This window comes from Labeo rohita, chromosome 1 (assembly GCF_022985175.1).
Source record: "Labeo rohita strain BAU-BD-2019 chromosome 1, IGBB_LRoh.1.0, whole genome shotgun sequence".
In the NCBI taxonomy this organism is placed as follows: domain Eukaryota; kingdom Metazoa; phylum Chordata; class Actinopteri; order Cypriniformes; family Cyprinidae; genus Labeo; species Labeo rohita.
Window position 1 is genome coordinate 12,880,101 of NC_066869.1, and position 17,906 is coordinate 12,898,006.

General features: G+C 35.6%; 1 protein-coding gene and 1 long non-coding RNA gene across 2 annotated transcripts; both read right to left on the reverse strand.

Moving 5' to 3' along the window:
- Positions 1–1,488: 1,488 nt before the first annotated feature.
- On the reverse strand, positions 1,489–3,515 carry LOC127172281 (complement C3-like; the record flags this gene model as incomplete). Its single annotated transcript, XM_051121529.1, has 5 exons — positions 1,489–1,719; positions 1,962–2,097; positions 2,866–2,949; positions 3,050–3,130; positions 3,332–3,515. Coding segments are annotated over 5 exons (627 nt in total), but the record flags the coding sequence as incomplete, so codon positions are not given.
- Positions 3,516–14,379: 10,864 nt separating this feature from the next.
- On the reverse strand, positions 14,380–14,625 carry LOC127172297 (uncharacterized). The gene is made up of 2 exons (XR_007828616.1): positions 14,554–14,625; positions 14,380–14,470 (listed from the first exon to the last, which is right to left on the reverse strand). It is a non-coding gene; the product is annotated as an uncharacterized LOC127172297 (long non-coding RNA).
- Between the last annotated feature and the right edge of the window lie 3,281 nt (positions 14,626–17,906).

Sequence of the window (17,906 nt, forward strand, 5' to 3'; positions counted from 1 at the left end):
TTTATTTAACATAAAGACTAAGAATCAAGCAGTCACGGTTAGTGTCTAATTTAGAAATAAAATTGAGTTCAGTTTTGTGAATCAAAAAGGAGATCTCATAACGGTTTTAAACAGTTCATGGCAGTCCAAGTCAGATTTCCCGTAAATGACCTGCAAAAACTGGTTGTGTAAATTCAACCTTTGGTAAATTGGCAGCTGCTCTGTTGATCTTTTAGGGGTCAAAATAATTATTGGAATTGACATTATTAAGGCATTTTTATCGACATTATGATTATTGTCCTATTTTGGTCATTTATATGTTCATAATTTTGTTTAGGGGGTCCACTAGAATACGTAATTTAATTTCTGTTGAACAGAGGAAGCGTGCGGATCCATACGCAAAGCTTTATTTAGGCAGGGCCGAACACTGGCAAACAGATATAGCACAGACAAGACAAATACAGACAAATCCAGGGACAGGCATGGGTTATTCAGAGGCGAACGTAATCCAGGGAACGAAGCAAACGGGGAATCCAAACAGACAGACAATAATTCCCGGGCAGGCAGAGAAACAGGCAAAACGAGGAAACTACGCTAGGATCAAGACATGGGTAAACAGACTATGACGTCCTACATCCAGACTTGACAAGACAATGATGGAAATATAGTCCGGGGTGACATGTGAAAGTCTGTGTAGTGAGAGAGTCAATATAATGGAAAAGCGACCTCTGGTGGCAATTGGACGGAAGTCCATGAACTGGATTTGTGACAGTTATAAACATTATGTGGATGTTTTTATGTGCATTTTGAAGTATCAGAAACGAGTGAAGGAAACGCCTAATTTAATATATATATTTTAATATATATATATATATTTTTTTTGCAAAAAAAGTTTTTACACTCGCTTGAGGTGTGCATTTTATAGGCTTCTCCTACTTTCCAGGAAGTGATGATTTTGTTCAGGGTTCTCAGTGGAATTTACACATATAGTCTAACCCCATGGGACCTTACTGCACATATGGACGTCTCTGGGGTGGCTCAAACCTAAAAGTCATTATTTGGTCACATAAGATTTTCCACAGGAAATTTTGATTCTATTTAGGTGTTAACATCACCTGCAGACTAATCTCAGAAATACAGCGACTGATAAAAGAGTGAACTCATCCTGATGTTATTCAAGATATTCACATGTGGAGGCTGTGCTGAAAATGTGTATGTGTAAGTATAGGAAGCCACAGAATGAACTTCAAATGAGGTAGGACTACAATATCTGCAATTTCCATTATGAATGGAGGATGTGTTTTAGAATCACGGGTGGAATGAACAAAATAGAAGATTCTGAAATACACTTTAGCCTTTTTTTTTTTACACAGATGTCTTTTAGATTCACAACATGAATATCTTTCTAATCAAAAATGTCCTTACATCACAACGGGTTATGTAATTTAGAAAATAAATCAGTTTTAAAGACACTGTCTATGGCTTTATTTAGTTACATTCTTTATTTCCAATTATATTCAGTTCAACTTTATTATAAAGATTACAAGTTTTGGCCAACATAACATCTTTTAAAAATTATTTTGTTAAAGAAAAAAAAATTAATTAACACATCCTTGTTGAGCAAGTGTATCAGCGAGTTTGCTGATTCCGACGTATCGCTCCATGTGTTCTGGAGTTTGGCTTTCCTCTTTTGTGGGCCAGTATTCAACCCAGGTCTGCACTCCAAAAACATACTGCAGACTAAAAACAACAGGCATGAAGCAGATTAAGTCTATTGATATTTTAAATAAATAAATAAACTGATTAAAACAAGAACTGACAGGCAGAAGAATAGCCTTTTTACCAACAGCAACAAAGATTTCAAAAATGATCTCATAATCTCAAATAATGCTTTGACTTGTTGTTGTTGTTGTTGTTAGTTTTCAGACACACTATGAGTGAGTTTGTCATTGATCTTTTCCTGCAAAAACACTGGCACCTACCGTCCACCACGAAACTCCAGGTCAGTGGATGGACCCATGATGAGGTACGACTTGTGTTCTTGTAATGCCAAAGATTCTCTACATCTGGGATGAGCCTGAAAAATCTTCAACTGCCCCTCAACATCATTATCAGTACCTACAGGATAGTACAGAATAGTAGTGCTTTACAACAGTGGAACCCAAACTTTTTTGTCAGCCAAACACTTCGGTTCTGCTGCTAATACATTCAGACAAAAAGAACATGAATTTTTATGCAAATAAAACAGTTATGTGAAAGTGAAAATACTGCATTCCCAAACTGCACATTATGTGGGTAACAAGCAGAAATGGAGTTCATGTGGAGCCACTCAGAGATGCTGAAAACATCTGACTAAATTTGATTTTCTAATCGCACTAACAGAGGTTGCAAAACAGATGTGTCACGTTCAGCTCAAGGCAGCGGTCTAAGACAGTTCATCTAATCACAAATGGCAAACAGGCAAATGTTCACTTGAAGAAATAAATTTGAAGTTTGATGCTTGAAAAAACAACACAAATGGAAAGAGAAAGGGCAATCTTTATTTTAAAAGCTCTAATTTTACTTTCACAGAAAGTCCAATAATTTACTTAAAAAATGGCAAAACAATCATCCAGTCTACGATAAAGTCAGTATGTACATTAACAATAATTTAGGACAAATATAATGCAATGTAATTGAAAAAAATATATGATTGGTGCTCTGTGGTGTAGCAGGATTTTGAACTTCATTATTCAATTTCATAGGATTTATTTAATTTTACATGTTATGGTTTAAATATTAATCAACTCAAGAACCCCCTAAAATTCCCCCACAATCTGTCATTTGAGAAACCCCACTCTAAAAATGTATTTCCAAAGACTTTTACAGGAGAATAATGAACTGTACCATTTCTCAGGACCTGCTCCACCTGTAAGCTATAGATGTCTGTGGTTTTGTCCAGAACCGTCCCCACCACTGTGACTTTGTAAGCTGTCATACATGTTATATGTTCCTGGATGACTGTATTTAAATGGTACATTTCTTTCATTTGTAAAAGTGCTGAGAATTTAACAGAGATGAAAGTTTTTACCGTAACCCTTGTCATCTTTACAGGCTTTTTCCAAACGCTTCAAATTTCTGATCCCGTCTTTCTCCTGTTTACTGCAGCATCCTGTGTCGAGACATTTTCTGAAGTTTGTACACACAATCAAAAGTTCCCTGACTGAGTCAACTGAAAATAAGTTCAATGCTATTTCACATTATTTCAAAAAGCACACTCTGCACACTGATCCTTTGTCTCCTTATTATTAAAATTATGTTAATTCAATTAAGGAAAAAAAAACAAAAAACATTTTGAACATATATAAATTACGTTTTGCATCCTGGAGCTCAGAGATGCCCACGTATCGCTCCCTGTGTTCTGGAGTTTGGCTTTCCTCTCGTGTGGGCCAGTATTCAACCCAGGTCTGCTCTCCCAAGATGTACTGCAGACTAAAAACAAAAGAAAACACAAAATGTCTTCTTATAAATCCATCTTGGTATAAATCACCATTAAACAATTACATTACATACGTAACAGACACTGAGATCTACCCCATACCCTTAAATAGGCCACTATTTGCTATTTGCTACTGGAGCTGCCAGTTTGCAAAGTTTTGAATGATTGTAAAACAGCAAGCACAATCTGCAAAAGCGGCAGCCTTTCCGGCACTCTCAGTATCCGACTTCACTCACTCGTTTTCATTCAGCTCTTCAACTGCACTATATCAGTGGACTAATGTAGGGAATGCTGAATGAGGGCATACGTGGTGAAAGAGCTCAAAAAAAAAAAAAAAATCAAGTAAAAACACTGAACTAAATGTGTCTAAAAGTATAAATATTAAATCTTGGTTTTATTTACAACTACAATGTCATGCATACCTCCGAACCTAAACCTAAGCATGTGATTAAACAACTAGACCTTTTCACAGTTTTGCACTTCAAAATAATGCTGCTCTGTCAGTGTACTACTCTGGTATTCGTACAAATCTGCTATGGCAGAGCGACTTGTATTGATTTATTCCTTGCATTACTTAAGCATACAATATTATTCTCATTTGAAAACCACTGTCACTAAGCAATTCATTCTAAGGGTGTGTGCAGCTCACCTGTTGAGTAATATTCATATATTGTGACTGCAGCAGGTTGGAGCAGACCCACATTAAAGAGCTTGTGCATTTTGAATGAGATTACTTCTTTCTGTTTTCGAGAAACCTAATGACAGAGAAACTTAGTACTAATTACTAACACAAATATTTGTTGCATACCATTCTGTTTCACATTAAAGTAATAGTTCATCTAAAAATGAGCATTAACCCTCTGGTTGTGTTCGGGTCAAATTGACCTGGAAAAGGTGTTCTTTTTCCTGAAAATTCTAGTTAATGTTATCACACTGGACTCAAACTTACTGACTTTGTTCACAAAGGGTATAAGTACTTCTCTGATTTGTTTTTTTTGTTTGTTTTTTTTTAGGCCTTATTTATATGAAAGTAGGCAAAACTGTACAAAATTGCACACAGTCACACTTGTGGTGTTCCCGGTCAAAAATGACTCCAAACGAGGTTCCTACTCTCAGATAAATGAGGCCTACGATTAATCAGATGCAAATAGAAACACAAACCCAGTCCTAAATGAATGAAAACAAGTCGACAAAAAGAATGAATCTAATATTTGGTGATAATATACACTCAAAAAAATATTTCAGCCCTTAACTTAATTTAATTACATACAAAAGTTCCATCCATTTAGATTACATAGTTTTAATTTAAACAAATCAATTAAACTTAATGTGATTCAAATGCATCAGTCTTACGTAAATGAAACAGGTAAAGTTGATGTAATATTTCCCAGTGTTAAACAAACCCTGCTCAGTGTTCATGTGTTTCCACACTACAGAGTGTTCAAGTAGCATTGACACAGTATTGGAGTTAAGGAGATCATTATGTCATGATTGACCAATAATGATCAACACCTGCTGTTTACAAGCAGAATCACAGAAGGAAAGAGAAACACAAGAATCAGTCACAGCCAAAGATAAAATGAACTTAAATAAATGAAGACATCAAATCTCTGATTAAACAACTCCACAAACAACATTACAGTTTGACTTGATTTCTGTCGTATATCCACAAATATTATTTGAGAACGTCTAAACAGAGGTTAAGATGTTTTATTTAAAAAAATGTTGAAAAATGTTTCATTTGACCTCACCATCATGGCGAACAGGGTTTACTTTAGTTGGGCTCTTGACCCTTGGATATCTTAATATAGTTTTTTTGTTCTTTGGTTGCTATAATTGTGTTTGTAGAGCACATTTGTTATAACACAAAAAAAAAAAAAAAAAAAAAAAAAAAAAAAAAAAAAAAAAAAAAAAAAAAGGGGCCTTATTAAATGTTCTTGGCTAATTTTTATTGATGTTGTAATCATCGTTCAGTGGTTTACCTGTTCGTTTAATGATATTTACAGTAGTTGTATAAACTATTACTATTTTAAGATCTCCGGTGTTACTTAGACACACACAGACATCAAGAACCAGCATATGAATCTCAACAATGGTGACATTCAACAGCTGCATGCTGGGAGTCATGGGTGAGTTTTATAATCTGCTGCTACCCAGCATGCAGCTGTTGAATGTCACCATTGTTGAGATTCAAATGCTGATTCTTGATGTCTGTGTGTGTCAAAGTGATGCTGTAGATTTCAAAGTTTAGTATATAAGATAAACATCCATAATAGTTCATATGCCTGTTGTAAACATTATGAAAGTAATAGACTAACCACTGCATGAGATCAGTGCATCAGGCTACTGGATGGTAATGATTTTACCACCAATGAAAATTAACCAAAAACACCTAATTAGATTTCTTTTTAGCTTTTTTTATTTTGCTGTAATAGATGTGCTTCATACACATAACTACAGCAGCCCAAAAAAAAAAAAAAAAGTCCAAAGTCTAAAGTAAACCCTGATTGCCATGATGCTGAGGTCAATTGAAACTTAAAAATATGACAGAAATCAAGGCAAACTGTAATGTTGTTTGACGAGTTGTTTAATCAGAGATTTAATGTCTTCATTTATTTAAGTTCATTTTATCTTTGGCTGTGGCTGATTCTTGTGATTCTCTTTCCTTCTGTGATTCTGCTTGTAAACAGCAGGTGTTGATCATTATTGGTCAATCATGACATAATGATCTCCTTAACTCCAACACTGTGTCAATGCTACTTGAACACTCTGTAGTTTGGAAACACATGAACACTGAGCAGGGTTTGTTTAACACTGGGAAATATTACATCAACTTTACCTGTTTCATTTACGTAAGACTGATGCATTTGAATCACATTAAGTTTACTTGATTTGTTTAAATTAAAACTATGTAATCTAAATGCATGGAAAAGATGTACGTAATTGAATTACGTTAAGGGCTGAAATATTTTTTTGAGTGTAGGTTCTCCAAGAACCACTGACTGACTGAGGCGAGTCATGAAGATGAATTCCAGGGTTAAGTCATCCTCAACTGTTCAAACTGGTATAACTTTCTTTCTTTTGTGGAACAGAAAGCCACAGCTCTGTATGTTAATGCTGTTCTTTTCCATACAAAGGAAACCTAATCAAAGCAATCTCAGGCTTCCCGTTTGTTTCTCCACAGTGGGCAGCAATCGGAAGATGTTGCAGATGAAGAAGACAAAAAGAGGAAGCAAAGGAAGAACCAGGGAGGCGAAAATTACTGTTTGCCATTTAGCTCTCTGTAGGCTGCGCAATCTGCAAAGTTGTAAAGCTGAAAGTAATGGAAACTTTCACCTCAGGAGGGAAAGTTTACGACTCTTTGTCTGTGAGCATGGTATTTTGCATATGTAATTCGACTGGGTGTTGATGCAAAAACTACTAACCCAGTCAACACGTGAGATCATGCGATGTTCACAGTGACATCACATCATTCTCATTGTGTGATACTCAAGAGTGTGAGTAATATGTGAGCTCATTGTGAATTCAAAATGTTGTGCAGGTTGAGAGGAGGCACTGCAAATATCGGTCACCAGGGGACATTCTACTTCCTGTTTCTCAACACTATCACAGTGGTGTCACATGATGAGCTCACAGTATGAGTGCACACCCAGATAACAAATTTATGTTATAAGAACCTTCTCCAAACATACACAGCAAAATCCCCAGTGTTAATTTAACACTCTGAGTGTGGACACATATAAACACTGAAGCAGTGTTGAAGGTAATGATATAATTAGGTGATTAACGAAGTGATGATTGATCATTATTGAAGACACCTGATGTTAACAAGCAGAATCACCAAAGGAGAAAACCAGAATTTTTAAGCAACCATTATAGTGGTCAGTGTTTGCATTAGTTGGGCTCTTGACCCTTAAATCTTTAATACTAGATTTTGTTTGGCTGCTGTATTTGAGTTGAAACAGCCAGACAAGCCACAAGCTCAAGTCACCAGCTGATTATGTTTTAACATATTCATTGTTTGACGTAAATCACCTAGAATATAACCTCTAAGTTAGTTTTTTTTTTTTGCTTATTGTAATTGCCTTGACAATCCAGCACTTCCGATACATCTTGGAAGGTTTTTTTTTACAACCTGTTCAAAAAAAAGAAGTATTTCACTTAGGCACACATAGACATCAAGAACCAGCCCATGAATCTCAACAATGGTGACAAACATATTCAGATAAACAGATCAACTCTGAACTCTCATAATTTATTCATGCCGCAATGCATGATGGGAGTCATGGATGAGTTCTGATTGGCTACAACACGCTTTTTGATGGTCACCGTTGTTGTGATTCTCACACTGATTCTTCATGTCTGTGTGTCTAAATTAAGACCAACTTTTTTTCATCATCTGTCTGATTATGGCAAAACTGAAATCTTTTGTTAACAGTTTTTTTTTTTTTGTAATCTGTAAGGAAATTCTATGTCAAATACTCAAGTCACTATATGATGATTAAGTCCAGCACAGTTAATGCCATCTTATTGACTTTTGCTCTTTGCTTGTCTGGCTGTTATAACTCAGTAATTGCAGCCAAACAAGACCTAACATTGATGATTTAAGGGTCAAGAGCCCAACTAATGCAAACACTGACCACTATAATGGTTGCTTAAAAATTTTGTTTTTCTCCTTTGGTGATTCTGCTTATTAACATCAGGTGTCTTCAATAATGATCAATCATCACTTTGTTAATCACCTAATTATCTCATTAACTTCAACACCGCTTCAGTGTTTATATGTGTCCACACTCAGAGTGTTAAATTAACACTGGGGATTTTGCTGTGTACAACTGATGTGTAACTGTGTTTGTAAACCACATTCGTTATGGCAAGGAATATCAAGAAGGGATTATTAATGATAACAACACAATCATCACCAAGATTCAGTATGCAGTCAATTACAATAGCTCTTTGTTTATACAGTATAATAACTTATCTTGAAATTTGAAAGTATAAGTCAAACATTTTAAACTGCTGTGTCATGTAAAAACAGAGAAACATCAAGAATCAGTGTATGAATCTCAACAATGGTGACAATCAAAAGCTTCCTGCAGCAATGCATGCTGGGTACCTAGTCTCCGTGCAGTGAGTGCACTTTGACTTCACATTGTGATCATAGTGTGAGCACACATTGAGGACGCTGTGAGGTTACACTTTTAGCTCACTGTTACGTCACATTGTGACCACATGGTGAGATCAGTGTGAGATCAAATTGTTGACTGGGTTTACCACATTTGCTAATGCCCTTCTACGTTCTGCGTGGCCATCCTGCGAAAACTTGAAACGCTGTAGCTTGTTAGTGTGGAAAACATGTTGACAAGATGCTGTGCTCTGCGTTGTGAAATTGAATTAGTGTCATGATTAAAGGATGGAGCAATACGTTGGTTTACAAACTGCAGTGCTCTCCTTGCAAAACCAGCCTTAAATGGTTTTAGCTGGTCTCCAAGCCTGGCTAGGCTGGTCGAGCTGGTTTTAGCTGGTCGTTCCATTTGGTCTTCCAACCTGATCTGCTAAGACCAACCTGACCAGATAAGTAAGTGGCCAAAACCCCTCTAAAACCAGCCTGCTGACAGCTATGACCAGCTAAGACCAGGCTGGAGGACCAGCTTAGACTGGTTTTAGCTGTTTTTTTGTCTGTTTGTTTTGTTTTTTCAGCAGCGTTATCAGCCCTCTATATTTCAGCATGTTTCTTCATATAATGGACTGATATGGTGCCCCGATTTTGAACTTCCAAAATGCAGTTTAAATGCGGCTTCAAACGATCCCAAATGCATTCTCCTAAATGAAGAAGGGTCTTATCTAGCAAAACAACTGGTTATTTTCATTAAAACAATACAATTTAAGTACTTTTTTAATCTCTTTCTTCCCTGAACTCTGTATATTCTGGCTCAAGACAGTTAGGGTATGTCGAAAAACTCCAATCATATTTTCTCCCTTTAACTTCAAAAATAGATTTCAAAATCATCCTACTTTGCTGCAGAAGTTCCAACCCAGTCTTTGCAAAGTGAACATGCAAAGAAGATCAAACACCCTTAACAAAAAAGATGAAAGAGTGATATAGAATGATTTTGAAGTTGAGGGAGAGTTTTTCGACATACCCTAACTGTCATAAACTGGATAAAAACACAAGTCAGGAAGAGGAAGACAAAATGAGCATTTGACATTAAAAAGTATATAAACTGTATTATTTTTATGAAAATAACTGACCGTTTTGTTAAATAAGACCATTCTTCCTCGACTGGGATCATTTACAACTGCATTTGGGATCGTTTTAAGCTGCATTTAAACTGCATTTTGGAAGTTCAAACTCGGGGCACCATAGCAGTCCATTATATGGAGAAAAATTCTGAAATGTTTTCCTCAAAAAACATTTTCTTTACGACTGAAGAAAGAAAGACATGAACATCTTGGATGACAAGGCGGTGAGTACATGATCTGTAAATTTTTGGTCTGGAAGTGGACATCTCCCTTAATCAAACTACATATTTCTTTAAAATAATGTATCAAAAGAGAGAGAGAGAGAGAGAGAGAGTATGACATCAATATGCTAACATACCGTATTTAAGTAAAGCATCACTTTATCCATCTCAAATTTCTGACTGCATCTTTCCTTCTCTATGGACAACTGAACACAAAGAACATGGAAAAAAGTCCTAAATACATAATATTATTAATTTGTTTTATGGCCTTTCTGCAGATATGTTAGATTTTCCTATCTGATGCACAGTGCTTATAAAGCTTTTAAAATGGCATACACTCAAAAAAATATTTCAGCCCTTAACGTAATTCAATTACGTACATCTTTTCCATGCATTTAGATTACATAGTTTTAATTTAAACAAATCAAGTAAACTTAATGTGATTCAAATGCATCAGTCTTACGTGAATGAAACAGGTAAAGTTATGTAATATTTCCCAGTGTTAAACAAACCCTGCTCAGTGTTCATGTGTTTCCACACTACAGAGTGTTCAAGTAGCATTGACACAGTGTTGGAGTTAAGGAGATCATTATGTCATGATTGACCAATAATGATGAACACCTGCTGTTTACAAGCAGAATCACTGAAGGAAAGAGAAACACAAGAATCAGCCACAGCCAAAGATAAAATGAACTTAAATAAATAAAGACATCAAATCTCGGATTAAACAACTTCACAAACAACATTACAGATTGACTTGATTTCTGTAATATATCCACTAATATTATTTGAGAACATCTAAACAGAGGTTTAGATGTTTTATTAAAAAAACTTTTCATTTGACCTCACCATCATGGTGAACAAGGTTTACTTTAGTTGGGCTCTGGACCCTTGACTTTCTTAGTTTAATTTTTTATTTTTTTTTCCTCTTTGGTTGCTGTATGTGTGTTTATAGAGCACATTTGTTATAGCAACAAACAACAAGAAAAAAGAGTTTTATTAAATGTTCTTGGTTAATTATTATTGATGTACACCAGGGATCCCCTAATCTGGACCACGAGATCCACTTTCCTGCAGAGTTTAGCTCTAACCCCAATCAAACACACCTGAACATGCTAATCAGTGTCTTCAGGATCAGAGGTGTATAGTCCAGGGGTCAGAAAGTAGAAGTCCTGCCATATATTTGTTCCACCCATGAACTGATGAAATGATTTCACCAGAGGTGGAACCAAGTCCTTCAGTTTAAGTCACAAGCAAGTCTCAAGTCAAATACCAAGTCCTCGAAGAGTTAAAGGTAATGAGATAATTAAGTGACTAATTAAATGATGATTGTGCATTAGTGATGAACACCTGCTGTTATTGAGAATTACAGAGGATCAGATGTTGATGTTTTATTGGTTAAATGATGCTACCATCATGGAGATCAGTGCTTGCTTTAGTTGGGCTCTTGACCCTTTTTGATAATGCAAAGTAATTTGCTTCTAAGCAATTGCACTATTGTTTCACAGCAAGTGTTTGCACATTGCTGAATCAGAAGCTTTTGGTAGTAGATTAGTCATCATGTTTTGCTTTTAAGTCATATGAGTGATCATAATGTAAGGTTGTGTAGATTTTGAACAATCAGTCCTGTGAAGCTCAGTATTAAAGTAGTTAAAATTTAATATAAATTCTGCTGTATGTAAGGCACAAGGTATTTTAGCTCTTGTTATATTTAGACACACGCAGACATCAAGAACCAGCATATGAATCTCAACAATGGTGAGAATCAACAAAATCTGTAATGCTGCAATGCATGCTGGGTAACACCATTGTAAAAATGGCCATCATGCACTGCAGTACGAAGAATTATTGTCACCACTGTTGAGGATCATAGGATAAGTGTTCATGTCTAAAAGCTTGAGCTGCTGCAAGTTTTCTCCCCAATATTTTAGCATTATAGTGGCATTTGTTAAAAATCACTTTTCTTTGGTTCTGTGAAAGTTCAATGTTGGTCTAAAAACCAAAAACTATTACATGCAAAAAACATGTTACCTAATTTGTTATCACAAGCTTTTGATTCAGCAATGTATAAACACTTGCCATGAAACAACATTGCAATTGTTTAAAAGCAAAAAACTTTGAATTATAAAAAAAAGGGTCAGGAGCCCAACTAAGGCAAACACTGATCTCCATGATGGTAGCATCATCTTAACCAATAAAACATCAACATCTGATCCTCTGTAATTCTCAATAACAGCAGGTGTTCATCACTAATGCACAATCATCATTTAATTAGTCACTTAATTATCTCATTACCTTTAACTCTTCGAGGACTTGGTATTTGACTTGAGACTTGCTTGTGACTTAAACTGAAGGACTTGGTTCCACCTCTGGTGAAATCATTTCATCAGTTCATGGGTGGAACAAATATATGGCAGGACTTTTACTTTCTGACCCCTGGACTATACACCTCTGTTCAGGATCATTAGAAAATCACAGGTAGGGGGAGTTTGATCAGGGTTGGAGCTAAACTCTGCAGCGCATTGGACCTCCAGGGTAAGATTTGAGGAACCCTGATGTACACCTTCAATAATAATTAACCAAGAACATTTAATAAATCATCATCCAGTGGCCTGATTTGCTGATGTCGTTCTGTGGTTTACCTTTTGGTTTCATGATATCTACAGCAGTCGCATGAACTGTTACTATTATTACTTCAAGAACTCCAGTGTTACTTAAACACACACAGACATCAAGAATTAGCATATTAATCTCAACAATGGTGACATTCAACAGCTGCATGCTGGGAGTCATTGGTGAGTTTTATAATCTGCTGTTACCCAGCATGCAGCTGTTGAATGTCACCATTGTTGAGATTCAAATGCTGATTCTTGATGTCTGTGTGTGTCAAAAGGATACCGTAGATTTCAAAGTTGAATGTATAAGATAAACTATAATAGATAATCCATAATAGTTCATACACCTGTTGTAAACATTATGAAAATAATAGACTAACCGCATGAGACCAGTGCATCAGGCCACTGGATGATAATGATTTCACAACCAAAAAAAATTTACCAAAAACACCAAATCAGATTTTTTTTTTTTTTTTTTTTGACTTTTTTATTTTGCTGTAATAGATGTGCTTTACACACACAATTACAGCAGCCAAAAAAACAAAAAACAAAAGTCAAGAGTCCAACTAAAGTAAACCCTGATCGCCATGATGGTGAGGTCAACTGAAACTTAAAAAAAAATAAATAAATAAAACATCTAAACCTCTGTTTAGATATTCTCAAATAATATTTGTAGATATATGACAGAAATCAAATCAAACTGTAATGTTTGTGGAGTTGTTTAATCAGAGATTTAATGTCTTCATTTATTTAAGTTCATTTTATCTTTGGCTGTGGCTGATTCTTGTGTTTCTCTTTCCTTCTGTGATTCTGCTTGTAAACAGCAGGTGTTGATCATTATTGGTCAATCATGACATAATGATCTCCTTAACTCCAACACTGTGTCAATGCTACTTGAACACTCTGTAGTGTGGAAACACATGAACACTGAGCAGGGTTTGTTTAACACTGGGAAATATTACGTCAACTTTACCTGTTTCATTTACGTAAGACTGATGCATTTGAATCACATTAAGTTTAATTGATTTGTTTAAGTTAAAACTATGTAATCTAAATGCATGGAAAAGATGTACGTAATTGAATTACGTTAAGGGCTGAAATATTTTTTTGAGTGTAATTTACTCATCGCATACAGGATGCAAGGCATCACTGCATTAGTTTATCATCACAATACCACTTCCAGATCTTTGCCATCCACAGTAAATCCAGTTGGTATGCCAATATCCAGAACAGTCATGGTGGCATCGCTTTTATCACTTTTGTAGCTGAAAGGATGGAGATCAAGAGCAGATTTTATTAACAGATCTTGTAGGTTCTATGTGTTTAAAGCTGCTTTCAGACGTTTTAGAGCATTTGGTGTGAATCCAAGTATGTTTGACCTCAGAATTATTATATTGTAGTAACATAGAGCTGCTTGTCACTAAACAAATTGCCTTTGTAAAGCGAGTTGCATCCGTGTCAGAACGAAGTGAAACTGGAGTCTCCACAGAAGTCATTATCTAGTCACAATAGTAACCAGCTGTCTCTAGTACTCACTGAATGAGGCAAATATACCATCAGTGTGGGAAAAGTGAGGCGGGATCAAACTTGGGCTCAGACCAATTCATAAAAACAAGTGTGAAAACAGCCTGAATAAGCACATGCCAACAAATTACAAATATAAACAGGTTCTTGACACAAAAATATTAAAAAAAGTTGTTAAGATATTGGTTCACATACAAGAAATTCATAGTCAGCTGGTAAGTTTCAATGGCTCCTTGTTTTGCTAAATGGGGGGGGGGAAAACTGTTAAAATAGAGAAAGAATATTAAGTGCATAAAGAGGTACTTTAGGTGTTACTAACTTTTAGGGTCTTTCTCCATTTTAACAGTCAGATCAAAGAATGTACAGTCAGACTTCTTCTCAGCAGGTCTGGCGTAGTACAGCGTCAGAACCTGAAAACAGCAGAACATCTCAGATTAAATGTTCAAATGCCTTAATCTTGCTGTTGACTGTATAAACGCTCATGAACACTCACTGAGAGAGTGGCTGTTCCAGTTCCTCTAGCAGTTACATTGAACTCCTTGTTTATGTCCACCTGTTGAGTAAATGCAGACGTACTCAAGTCATCAGAGATAACTGAAGATTTTATTGGTCAAACACTACTGATGTAGACAATAAAAATTATGAATGATGAACAACAATCTCCCATTATTCTTAATTTATTGATATAACAAAATGTGAACTGATATGAACAGCAAACAATTTGAATCTAGTAGATGATCTATTCCCCACCCTGTCTGACCATGTAAGATGCATATTGTCTCTTTTGAAAGTCCATCTCTCAGGTCTGCGTCTTCCTGCTATGGACAGCTCAACAACTAGATTGAAGTTTTGTCTGTCCTTCACCTGTGTTCGATACTCTGCCACGGCCTGAAACACCATGATGGTCGCCTAGAACAGATTGGTATTGAAAGTGAATTTCCAACTGTAGGTTCCCAGCAGCCAAACACAAACATTCTGCCCTCATTTACTGCACTACTTGAATTCAAAATTATAGGGTGAAATCAGCTAAGATGGGCCATGTTTTGGTATGGAAGTAAAAATAGACATTATTCCTTTAAAAATAAAGTTTTAATGATTGTAATATTGTTATTGTTATTAGTATTATTACTTTGAGAAGTACATTCTACTGTACAATAGTAATTATTTGTCAAAATTTCTTAAGTTAAACCAGACTTTTATTTTGACTGGTTGTTATGAAGACCTTTGAGTATCTGTGTGTAAGTGATTCAGTGATTCATACATTATATAGCGAAACGATTGGTTGTTTTCCTAAAATAATATAATTTATATACTTTTTAATGTCAAACGCTCATCTTGTCTTACTCTCCCTGAACTCTGTTTTTTGTTCCGGTTCATGACAGTTAGAGTATGTCGAAAAACTCTCATCTCATGTTCTCCCTCAACTTCAAAATCGTCCTGTATCACTGTTTTACCTTTTTTGTTAAGGGTGTTTGATCTTCTTTGCATGTTCACTTTGCAAAGTCTGGGTCGGAACTTCTGCAGTGATGTAGGATGATTTTGAAATGATTTTTGAAGTTGAGGGAGAAAATACGATTGGAGTTTTTCGACATACCCTAACTGTCTTGAACCAGAATACACAGAGTTCAGGGAGAGCAAGACAAGACGAGCGTTTGAGACTAAAAAGTATTTAAATGGTATTATTTTTATGAAAATAACAGATCGTTTCGCTAGATAAGACACTTTTTCCTTGGCTGGGATCGTTCACAACCACATTTGGGATTGTTTGAAGCCGCATTTAAACTGCATTTTGGAAGTTCAAACCATATCACCATATCAGTCCATTATATGGAGAAAAATGCTGAAATGTTTTCTTCAAAAAACATAATTTCTTCACGACTGAAGAAATAAAGACATGAACATCTGGGATGACAAGGGGGTGAGTACATTATCATTACATTACATTGAAACTCAGCTCTGATGTGAAAAGCTGATTTTGATTTCTACAAACATGTAGAATGAACGAGATTCAAATAAACAAAATGACAGACACATGGCCTCAGAGATGCAAAAAAACAGACCTAAATAGTGGTCTTCTGTGCTTTAATATTCACATACACTAGTCCATATAGAGTTTTCATTTAGTGCGCAATGCTACTTTTGATTTATTCAACCAAGATTTGCCAAATTCTCCATTTTTATGACTGGATTCTGCGATTCCCTCTGCATTTTTCACATCGCAAAATCTAGAGCTAAAATGACTACTTTGAGAACCTCTGCTTTAAATAGTCCATTTTTTCCATCAATTCAGTTCAAATATTAATAGTGTTAACAGCCCAGTCAACACGTGAGATCATGCGATGTTCACAGTGACATCACATCATTCTCATTGTGTGATACTCAAGAGTGTGAGTAATATGTGAGCTCATTGTGAATTCAAAATGTTGTGCAGGTTGAGAGGAGGCACTGCAAATATCGGTCACCAGGGGACATTCTACTTCCTGTTTCTCAACACTATCACAGTGGTGTCACATGATGAGCTCACAGTATGAGTGCACACCCAGATAACAAATTTATGTTATAAGAACCTTCTCCAAACATACACAGCAAAATCCCCAGTGTTAATTTAACACTCTGAGTGTGGACACATATAAACACTGAAGCAGTGTTGAAGGTAATGATATAATTAGGTGATTAACCAAGTGATGATTGATCATTATTGAAGACACCTGATGTTAACAAGCAGAATCACCAAAGGAGAAAACCAAAATTTTTAAGCAACCATTATAGTGGTCAATGTTTGCATTAGTTGGGCTCTTGACCCTTAAACTTTTAATACTAGGTTTTGTTTGACTGCTGTATTTGAGTTAAAACAGCCAGACAAGCCAAAAGCTCAAGTCACCAACTGATTATGTTTTAACATATTCATTGTTTGACGTAAATCACCTAGAGTATAACCTGTAAGTTAGTTTTTTTTTTTGCTTATTGTAATTGCCTTGACAATCCACAGAAGATCCAGCACTTCCTATACATCTTGGAAAGTTTTTTTTTACAACCTGTTAAAAAAAAAAAAAAGTATTTCACCTAGGCACACATAGACATCAAGAACCAGCCCATGAATCTCAACAATGGTGACAAACGGCATATTCAGATAAACAGATCAACTCAGATCAGTTCTGATTGGCTACAACACGCTTTTTGATGGTCACCGTTGTTGTGATTCTCACACTGATTCTTCATGTCTGTGTGTCTAAATTAAGATTAACTTTTTTTCATCATCTGTCTGATTATGGCAAAACTGATTGATCTTTTGTTCACAGTTTTTTTTTGTAATCTGTAAGGAAGTTCTATGTCAAATACTCAAGTCACTATATGATGATTAAGTCAAGCACAGTCAATGCCATCTTATTGACTGTTGCTCTTTGCTTGTCTGGCTGTTACAACTCAGTAATTGCAGCCAAACAGGACCTAATATTTATGATTTAAGGGTCAAGAGCCCAACTAATGCAAACACTGACCACTATAATGGTTGCTTAAAAATTTTGTTTTTCTCCTTTGGTAATTCTGCTTATTAACATCAGGTGTCTTCAATAATGATCAATCATCACTTTGTTAATCACCTAATTATCTCATTACCTTCAACACTACTTCAGTGTTTATATGTGTCCACACTCAGAGTGTTTAATTAACACTGGGGATTTTTCTGTGTACAACTGATGTGTAACTGTGTTTGTAAACCACATTTGTTATGGCAAGGAATACCAAGAAGGGATTATTAATGATAACAACACAATCATCACCTAGATTCAGTATGCAGTCAATTATAATAGGTCTTTGTTTATACAGTATAGCAATTTATGAAGAAAT